Source organism: Volvox carteri, assembly GCF_000143455.1.
Source record: "Volvox carteri f. nagariensis unplaced genomic scaffold VOLCAscaffold_34, whole genome shotgun sequence".
Classification (NCBI taxonomy): Eukaryota; Viridiplantae; Chlorophyta; class Chlorophyceae; order Chlamydomonadales; family Volvocaceae; genus Volvox; species Volvox carteri.
Window position 1 is genome coordinate 757,878 of NW_003307577.1, and position 10,017 is coordinate 767,894.

General features: G+C 55.1%; 2 protein-coding genes across 2 annotated transcripts in view; one reads left to right on the top strand and one right to left on the bottom strand.

The window, feature by feature from the left end:
* Window positions 1-1,356, top strand: part of VOLCADRAFT_105823 (uncharacterized protein) — a gene marked incomplete at both ends in the record, with an annotated part of 28,446 nt that extends 27,090 nt beyond the window's left edge. Inside the window, 3 exons of the mRNA XM_002953090.1 lie at window positions 309-356; window positions 829-957; window positions 1,177-1,356. Of these exons, the coding sequence (XP_002953136.1) occupies window positions 309-356; window positions 829-957; window positions 1,177-1,356 (357 nt within the window). The remainder of the gene's footprint in view (window positions 1-308; window positions 357-828; window positions 958-1,176) is intronic.
* Window positions 1,357-2,648: 1,292 nt separating this feature from the next.
* On the bottom strand, window positions 2,649-9,788 carry VOLCADRAFT_109194 (uncharacterized protein; the record flags this gene model as incomplete). Its single annotated transcript, XM_002953165.1, has 11 exons — window positions 2,649-3,497; window positions 3,911-3,958; window positions 4,601-4,690; window positions 5,048-5,125; window positions 5,998-6,034; window positions 6,618-6,691; window positions 7,354-7,480; window positions 8,058-8,128; window positions 8,889-8,942; window positions 9,465-9,546; window positions 9,733-9,788. 11 exons carry the CDS (start codon window positions 9,786-9,788, stop codon window positions 3,354-3,356), a joined length of 861 nt encoding a protein of 286 aa, XP_002953211.1. The 3' UTR covers window positions 2,649-3,353.
* Window positions 9,789-10,017: the final 229 nt, after the last annotated feature.

Below are 10,017 nucleotides of genomic sequence, written 5' to 3' on the forward strand. Positions count from 1 at the left end.
GTGGCGAATGTGGTGGTGTTTCCATCGCTCTCGTGCGATCTCCTGTTGTTCCCTTCATCCATGTATCTTCTTCTCCTGGACTATCCGCCTCTCTTTCGTATGTGCTTCATTCGCCAGTGGTTCGTCTTAACCCCCCTCATCCGCAGCCCCTTGAGCCCCCTTCATTTACAGGAAGCCGGCTTAACCCCACACCCCTCCTCTCGCTCACACGCACATGAGGCATGGTCTTGTAACTCATCATGCAACTCCCATTTTCGTGTAACACGTACATAATATACGCACCCTCCTCTTGTTTCGCTGAACTCCAGGAGTGGTTGTGGTGTGAGAGCTGGTGTGGTAACGTAACCAAAGCCAAGGTGGGGTGGTGGGGGCGGCACCAGGGCCGCGGTGGTAACGGGGGGTAGCAGGTCTCCGCTCATCCTGCCTTACCCACTGGTTATTAAAGTGGTCGTAGCAGATCTCACAAGTGGCATGGACAAGGCGACCGGGACCGGGTGGAGATGATGATTCGCTCGTGCGTATGTATGTATGTATGTACGCGTGGGCCACCCACTCCACCCACATCACGGGGACCTGCTGGATCTGGGTCTCGTCCTTTTGGTATTCAGCAATGGATTCCTGTCCTCACTCCCCATAACCCCCTCCCCCTCCTCACCCCCACATGCACCCCTTCATCCTTCCATCCCCACTGCCACCACTCCCCCTAACCTACCCAGAGTCTATTATGTTGGTGTGGCCTGGATCTGGTTGCGCACTGTATGTATGTACGTGTGTGTGCCTTAACTTTTCCCCCCTTACCGGGGCCCGCTTTCTTTTCCGGCGCTTCAGGCAAAGACCATCGACTTGTGCAATAACCCCAAGACCAAGGAGCCCAAGCTGACCGCAGCCCGCCGCATCATTGGGCCGCTGTGGGAGGAGCTGGACAGGCAGCAGGAGGAGGTGACGCGGATGGTGCAGGTGGGCAGAGGGGAGGGCAGAGGGGAGGGAGGGAGAGGACGGCAGGCAGTGAACGGGGGGACATGAGGATAGGGAATTCGTCGACTGCGAGGCAAGGCCTGGGGGGCCGCTGGAGGCAGTGCGCAGCGCGGATGGGATGAAGGGGGCGGAGCCCAGCATGTACGTGTACACACGTGGTGAAATATCTCTCTCCTCTATTTCCCTCCCTCCCTTTTGTAGAGCATGTTAGAGGCGCGGGAGGAGGCGGGACCGCCGGGCAGTGCCCTGCCGCCGCCACAGCCACCTGCTGTCGGGGAGCCAGCAGGGCACGGACAGGAGGAGGAGGGGTTGGATATGAGCTGGGAGGCAGCGGACCAACGGCATGAAAGCCACCATGCAAGCGACCGAACGGAGCTTTGAGCGACCTCCTGTTGTGCTGTGTTCTGTTGTGTTGTGTTCGAGTGGCCGCTAGGCTGACCTGGTGTGTGTCTATGTGTGGTTGGGGGCCCGGGGGTTCTTAAAGGTAAGGTGAGGTGTGGGCAGGTGTGGGATTACAATCGTGTTGTATGTCGATGAGATGGTGACCGTGATGGTTAGGAGTGCAGCGGCCGGTGCAGGTGATGGTGGAGGGGGGTGAAGTAATAGTAGTTTCTGCATTCGCGGCGATGACATGTTAGGTACGGACTGGGTTGGTACGGAGAGGGAGGAGGAGTGAGGGAACCTGTGAGGAGGACGGAGAGGGAAAGAGGGGGATGGTGCGGCGCATGGGGTTACGTCCGTGTGGTTGTCAAGGCCCTTGATGTTTGTGAGAATGCAGTGTAATATGCGCAAGTGGTACATGTCACCTGCCTTGATGCAGCCGCGACTCCTTGATTTTCAGCTTGGTTAATTGTCCGGCTGCTCTAGGCCGCATGACAAGAATTCGATTGATGTCCACGTGATCTGAGCTAATCATCTGAGGGCCGAGTGTGTGTGAATACCTTCAGAGGTTCCAGTTATGGTTCTCCCTCTTCCCAGAGCTGCGTGTGGGTAGCTAGCTGGAGGGACTGCACTTAAGAGGAGGGCTGCAGTTCTTTGGATGCAAGCGCCCTCGGCCCGATATATCTGGTCTCTTGTAGTCTTGCTAGGCTTGCAGCACATAGCGTGCGAAAATGCGGACGACAATAGATTTCATATCTCGAGTGGGGCCTTATGGCGGAACTTGTTACAACTGGTTAGGGCGGCGAGGCTGCCGTGCCTGACTGTGGACGGGAGCCCGCGGGGTCTACTACCGTAGGAACGAGCAGGTTGTGGGTGGGACGGGAAGGGGTAGTGCGTGCATGCGTGTGTGCGAGCCCGAACGTATGTTTGTCCGTACATGGAGCAGGGCGACGTGGTGTTACTGCGGCGCAGCCATAGACTTTACCCAGTTTCCAGGAAGTATGTTGTCCCCTTCTGGACCTCTTATGCAAAATCGAACTTCCAAGCCTCACAATAAAGCTCATGCATACCTCCGTCTGCGGTGCCGTTGAGCCGAAATTGGGGTGTGAATGAAAAAGCACCGACATAATGGGGCGCCCGTCCTGAAGATTTCCGCTGTAACAACGACGATCGACAGCCGAGTTAGGACTGGCGCGGCAGCAGCTTGCTATGCGAGGTAAAGTTTGGACGTGTGTCTTGCTGACTTGAGCTACTTCAAACACGAGCCGCTTGTCTACCGTGCCGGACCACCTTCTTTGGTGCTACAGTTGAAGCCCTGGTGGTGTTCATGGCGAACGCGAGCGGGGACAGTGTTGCTAGTAGTGCATCAATGAGCAGATCATCAACACTTGGATCAGCAGATCAGCATCACTCAGCACCGCTTTGGGGCTGGTGACGGGTTTGCTTGGTCTCCGACATGTAATGGCGGTCTCGAATGTTCATGGCAGCTGAGAACCCTGCTGAAAGTCGGGGGGACTCGCCTGTTCCGCCCTTGTTTGGTGGGCTTCTGGGTTGCCTACTTGTCTATCTATTTACCGTCTTCCCTGCACACATATATGTCCCTGTGATATATATGTGATCTTTCTTCTAAGGCTCCGGTAAATACACTTATGCCATGTGTAATGGTCGACTTTCTAAACTACCGTGCCCGTATACACAGTTTCAGGTGAGATTAGCCGTGCCGATGCAACCTCGGCGTCAGCTAGAACATCAGCATCCCATTGGAACATTCACACATGTTGCTATGCGTGGTGTATAGCCAATCCGCACAGCTACCAGCCCTCCCTGCAAATGTTTACGGGCAGATAGGCCCCGATAGGAGCTCACTAATCGTGAGGCACCCACCCTTGGCTTCATGAGCGATACGGAGCACCTACAGTGATAACAAGCTTTCACCCTCTTAACCCTAATCAACCGTGCACTCATCCCCTCGCGCCTCTTGGGCTTGGTGGCCCCCTCTAGCTCTCTTGCTGCGTGCCGCTTGCATTGCCGCAGCCGCAGCCGTCAGTAGTTCCCATCATGTAAAACTCCAGCATCTCCCTCTCCGTCACATGCAGGTCCCCGGCCAGCACCAGGCAATGCAGAGGTGCGCCAAAGTCCACCTGCGTGTGGCGGCGGCCGTAGGGTATTGCCCATGTGTCCTGCTATGCTGCCGGAGGTAGCTCCCAGGGGCACTCAAGGCAAGCTGGAGCCCAGGCCACACATAGCAAACGTGGTGGACGGTGCTATAAGGTGATAAAATCGTAGAACTGACAATGTGATAAAGCGGCCCAGAAGCCTCCCACTCTGTAACATTACAAATTACATAGCAAACGTAACGTAATCCTGAACCCGTAGTCCCCACTCCCGACAACCCTGCCCCGGTGTTGTGTCGTTCATTCTAGCCAGAGAAGATGCCCCTTGGCTAGTACTTTCAGGATGCGTAAATCCAGCATGCCGAAGCACTTAAGCCGCACCCGCATTCGTTAATACGGCAATAAGTAACCCCACACTCACACCCAAACCGACCGCTCACCTCCAGCAGCTGCTCCAATGTCCCAGCCACAATTTGTTGGTCATCTGCCTGCGGTAACGATAATGGCAGGAAAAAATCGGGCACAGGAAAAGTACAGCCTTTTGGACTGAAAATCACCGCAATAGTAAACCGGAACAACGAGCGCACACCCTGAAACCGTATATGAGCTCAGCCTGTCGTGTCCCCAACCCGGTGTCTCTGTCGCTGTCCCGAAGGTGTGTGTCCTAGCAGGCGGAGAGTCGGGAGCAGGTGGCACAGGTCACCATCACTTACATTTATGTAACCACGGTAGTACTACAACTACAACCACCTGGGTGTGGCGTCCTTGAAATCAGGATCAGATAGGGGTTAGTTGCTGGGCCTTACCATCTCCCCACACACAGCGCTTTGCCTGTAAGGCTGGTGCAAGCTGCGCAGCGCAGCCCTGTGTTCCCTGGCATGTAGTGGCCTAGCACCCTGGGAGCGGGGCCGAAAGGAACTTGCACACACACATATTTGTCCCACATCCACCAGCTGAACACCCCCCAGGCAGTTCCTGTTCACTTTCATCATCCGGGGATGCCATCCATAACTCCTATCTAGCAGCCATACACCGCGCGTCGACAGCTCGGCCTCTCAGCCACATAGCCTGCTGCCGGCCAAGGATGTTGTATTCAACAAAGGTTGCCAGGCCAAGAAGTCATGCCGCACCTGCAGCCTGGCGATCCCAACGCCAAGCGAGGAGTTGCTGAAGGCGCCTTCTTTCCTCCGCTCCTCCACCTCCAACAGCTGCTGGATAGCCTGTAGTCACGGAGTGAAAGCCATGCAAGGACCGGAAGCAGCTGGTGGATCTGGCGACGTCCATCACAGCTCACTTAATTGTCTTCTGCCCATAACTCCCACCTTCAACATGTCCCCTCCGCGGTGCTTAGGAACGTGGAGCAGAACACCACCACCACCGTCACCACCACCAACAGATTATTACCCATCTTCCCCCCCTTCGGGGTTCGGCCCTGATGGAATAATGATAGGGAGGTCTCGCCCAGACATACATGCGGACGTACACATGCCTTACAATCCCTTCTCACATACACGATGATGATGATGATGCATATCCGCGCGATGTACATATCTATACATACGTACGCATACACCCACCGTGTTGATGGTCATGTAGCGGGGCGGCTCGTACACCACACGGCCACGGGCAAGTGCGGCCAAGTCAGGCTCCTTGACCTGCGGGATAAGTAATGTATGCGGTGAGCTGATGCAGTGCAGGAATCTTGGGATGGATGGGATATGCAGGGTGATCGGATATGAAATACTTAGTTCTATGGATAAGAGCTTAAGGATGCTGCGATCATTAGCGGGTACAACAACTACTGCTGGGATGGCGGTTTGGTTGTGGGACGGATGAAACTGTAAGCCAGGTAGATCTTACTGTCGCTTAGGTGCAGATGCATCTCATCAAAACGCATGGGATATAGCCTCTCGGTCTTGGTCATGCACGGAAGCCGTACAGCATGGCGTTTTCCAACGTCCATCTCGCACCTGCGAGACCGTCAAGTCTAGCCGGACCGCGCCTTCATTGTTGGTTCCATTACTAGTGCTCTGAGCATTGTGTTCCCGGCTTTTTAAATTTCTGGTCATTGAGGCAGCTTGGCCCGGGCTGCCTGGCACCCGAGACCGCGCAGACCGCCGCGGAATGCGCTGAGAGCAACTCCTCCTTTGACGGAATGCGGCCCCGGGCAGGCAGCTGCCCCTTCACATGCAGGGGCTCCGAATCCTGCCCCGCTTCGCGCTGACTTCCTCCCGCTCGTTGTTAGCAGTTAAGCTAACGTTTACAGGAATGCCGTGCCGTCCCCAGCTAGCAATGACCGCCAACCATGGCCTTCACGACACAGCCATCCGGCATCGCCACTAAAATGACGCCGGCACCCATTTGAATGTTGATATGATACAGCTGGCGCCTCTATTTGGCTGTCAGTCGCGGACAATACCTCTATCTGCTGCTCCATCACACCGGCATTTATTGCCGCGGTGCTGGTTTTCTTCTCACGGCCTTCTCACACATACACACATATACACATGCACATCGCCGTCCGTACCTTAATGTCCAGAAGGCAAAGCGTGTGCAACCCAAGCCTGCATGTGCAGCAGGGCAGTGGCAGCACGGAAGGCGCCGAAACCACAAAACGCCGTCATCGTCTCAAGGAATCAAGGAGTGAGTCAGAGATTGGCAGGGCTTGCCTTGACAGGCAGGAAAAGGCTGGCCAGGGCAGCACGGCACAGGCCATGATAATTAGGGAAATAGATGGTATTGTTCTCCTTAAGCGTGACGGCCTGTAAAATCTGGCCGCAGAAAAGACATGTACCATGATGCTCGCCGTACGCTTTAGCCCGCATTTCTGGCGGTGCATTGTGCCGTACTGTACGACAGCTACTACATACCCAAGAAGGTGACAGCCCCCGGGTAGTGCTAATCATTACAGACACTGCGTTCCCTTCCCACACGCCCCCGGGTAGTGCTAATCATTACAGACACTGCGTTCCCTGCGTTCCAGCACGCAGCAGAAGCGGCGCAGACTGTCCTTGGTGACTGAGGCCCCTGGTGGCCTACTGCCCGAAAGCCGATCGCGACTCGCGCAATTGCCGTTAGTACGACCCGTAACTAATTATTGATCGCTACCAGTAGTGGAAGCCCATGCGCAGGGGGAGGGCGCCGCACCTTCTGTTGGCCAAGATTTTGTCGTAGAAAGAATCAGGCCGCCAAGTATCCGTGAAGAACACGATGGAGACAGCCTGGAGCCAGGAGCACGTGGTTCAGAGGATGTTCATGTTCATTACTGTGCCTCCATCCGTCATTGGCTAGGCTGTCAATGCTTGATATGGGTTTAGATCAGTGTCCCAGATTCCTTCTTTACAGACATCAAAATGCACAAGAAACAACAACCTGCATCCATTCTGGACGGGTGTTCAATTTTCTGCAGGCACGCGGGTTTGCATAAAGACTTCTGCGCATCATTTGGGTTGCTTGCCAGGCAGGGCGAGCCGCGTTGCGAGTGAGTACGAGGGCGGATGTAATCATAACTATATCCGCTGACCTCCTCTCGTACCAGCCAGCCGTGTTAGCACCAGTTACGATCATCGTCCTAGACCAAGGCCAAGGAAGCAATCCTACCACCCCGCAGAATACACCACCTACCCAGCTCACTATTGCCGGACCCACAGAGCCTACAACCCATCCCGAGTGCCGCATGTACCGCCCCAACCATCAACCTAAAACTGAACACTGATTAGCAACGAACCAAAAGCAACGGATTTGATGAGGACGGCAGATGCCTTCACATGAGGCTCCGAGTGGATCCCCAGCACCCATACACCTACTGCAGTCACGCAGCCCCACCCCCCTGCATATCCCAGAGCAACACAAGAGGGGCAAGTGGGAATCGACACTCACTCACCTCGCCGAAGCGGTACAGGGATAGGCCGCATGCACCCACAGCGTTCATGACGGAGGCGTTGTGCACCACACGCACCGGGATGCCTCTTTCCCTCGCCCGGAGCTGCAAGTCGGTGTGGGTGGTGGCCCTGACATGTCGGATGGACGACAGAGCACGCAGGGCAGGGCACGGCACGCAGGGCAGCCGCGATATCCAGGCATCAAACAAGCGCATTATTATTGGCCACCCGCCAATGGCTCCCGGGAAATCAGTCGACGCTTGGCGCCCCAGATAATTGATGGGCAGTCCCCCCCTTGTTCAAGTGGGGCGTGAAGAGGCTTCACCCGTGGCCGCTGAAAAGGCGTCTCAAGATGCTGCCAGAGCGCCCTAGCACGTGACTAAAGATGATGTGTGTGCCGTGTTGTACGACAGCTACTACGGGGCCACTAGACTGCTGGCAGTCCCGATTACCTTCCGCCGATGTTTCGGGGCACCTGCATATCCTTCTCATCGCCCATGTGCGCCAATTTCTGCGAAGTCAGTGACTTTTTCGGGCTCAGCACCGATCACCACCACCACCACCACCACCAGCATTCCACCACTCTTTGTTGAGATCAATCCTGGAACCTTCCGGGTTCAGTATGCTGCTCTTTATCGTATTTGCTGATGTGCTTTTTCTTCCGCACATACTGTTCCGTTCCGTCCCTTTCCCCCAAGCCTCGCACCCGAACGGGTCTCCCACAACGCAAAACGCCACATCTTGTGCGTCGGCTCCATCCAGGATCTCCTCGGCTCTCTGAAAGCAGTCAGATCGGGGCCGGACACGCCCGCACGGGGGTACGACACGGAGGAGGCACCCAGTGAGCGTGGACAACATGCAGCGAGTCGGCCGAGGAAGACGGCCGAGGGATACAGAAGTGATGAAGACTCGTGGGTGGGTACCTAGGTGGCAGTGTGCGTGATGACGGCGTGATGTGGAGGCATTGCGATAGGCGGATGCCTTAGTCTACTGCGGGAATGTGCATTAGGGCATGAAGCCGTGTGTGCGGTATGTTGGGAGCGAGGTGATGATGTGTGCAGTCAGCCATGCATGCTACCGATAGGAGTCATATACTGGCGCTACCACACCACCAATATGTACCCAGTCATCCCTGGATGGGCCGACAGCTGCCATCGGAGGTAACGGCACAGGGGGCATCACTGCGACACCGGAACCAAGGCCATGCAAAAGGCCCTTATCGGCGCATCGACGAATTTTATGGCATTAACGGTATAGATGGATGGATGGAGAACGAATGGGAGTGGGTCATGGAAGGCACCCAGCCAAATGTGCATTAACTTTGACATTCCTGCTATACGAAGCTCGGTTCCTTGAAGCTGCAGGACGGAGGCGCAATGTTTTGAGCACGGATGCATGGGAAGTCAACCAGGGAAATGGGAGGTGTCCAGGATGGGAATCGGTGGGAGAAGTACGGATGGTCTGTATATATGTAGGCCAGCGGATAACGTACGTGGTCCCAACCATTAGCTCCGAAACCACCTGCCGATAGACTCACCGACTCGACCATCTCACGATCTGCAATGATGACGTCCTTGCCGTACAAAGCCTCCTGGAGGTGGTCGGCGGGTAATGGATCCGTAATGGGGAAAAAACGACTGGAAACTCGCCCGCCGAGCAAACTGATGCAGGGGTGCCAGTTGCCAGACAGCCATGCTGCCAAATAGACAACGGTCCTGTACGGATCTTTACGCATATGCGTGGAACGAGTGCTGCCAGGGTGCGGGTTGGACGTCTTCGTACACGCTCTAACTGTCACCCGCAAAGCAGCCATGTGCAGTCAAGCGATGTACTCCACCTCTATTACGCAGTTCTATGACAGTGTCGCAGATTGGGGGGTGGTTTGTGACTGGTCGCGCGGCGGCAAGGAGGACCCTACAGAAGACAAGGCTGCTGTAGGTACAGTTCCGGGAACTGCATGTAGCTGGACCAGAGGACCGCTGACGTGAGTGCATAGCTTCCTTGCTTCAATACAAACAGTCGTCTAGGCGCCCCACGAGGAAATCTCCTACTATTCGTACTACCTGTCATTGGTCCTATTGCAACAAGTCGTACACAAGCTCCCACAACCCACCAGCTTCTCCTTGCCGCATAGTAGAATTGAAGTATATGCCTCAAGATAGACCCTTGAACACCGGCGAACAGCCTCTAGTCCCCTTCAGCATTAGAATTCGAGCAGGAAGATGCGGAGATGCCTCCTTTGCTGCTCGCAAGTAACAAAAAATTCCGCCCCATGATCACTTTGGATGAATATACAAATACCAAAGCTGAACTGTTAATAACCACTGGACCTCCGTTATCTACTGGACCGTCACTGTTGGACATCAAACAAGCGCACTTACCTCAGCGTAATGTCCTGCTCGTTGAAAAGTCCGAGTCCTATCAGATAGAGTACCATCTTTCACTACTTGAAAATGGTTTGAGAAGGGGAGATCTGCTCGATTACTCTGCGATGCTGCGCTATGCCGGCTGAAACGGTGGCGTTTCACTCACACGTCTTAGAGCCTAATTGAAAAGTCTGAAAAGTCTAGGGCCGATTACCAAAACAGGTGTTTTTATTTGGCAAGGCGTGCTGTGACTTCTGTAGCTTTGAACAGAGGCATTTCATACGGGACATTGCATACGGG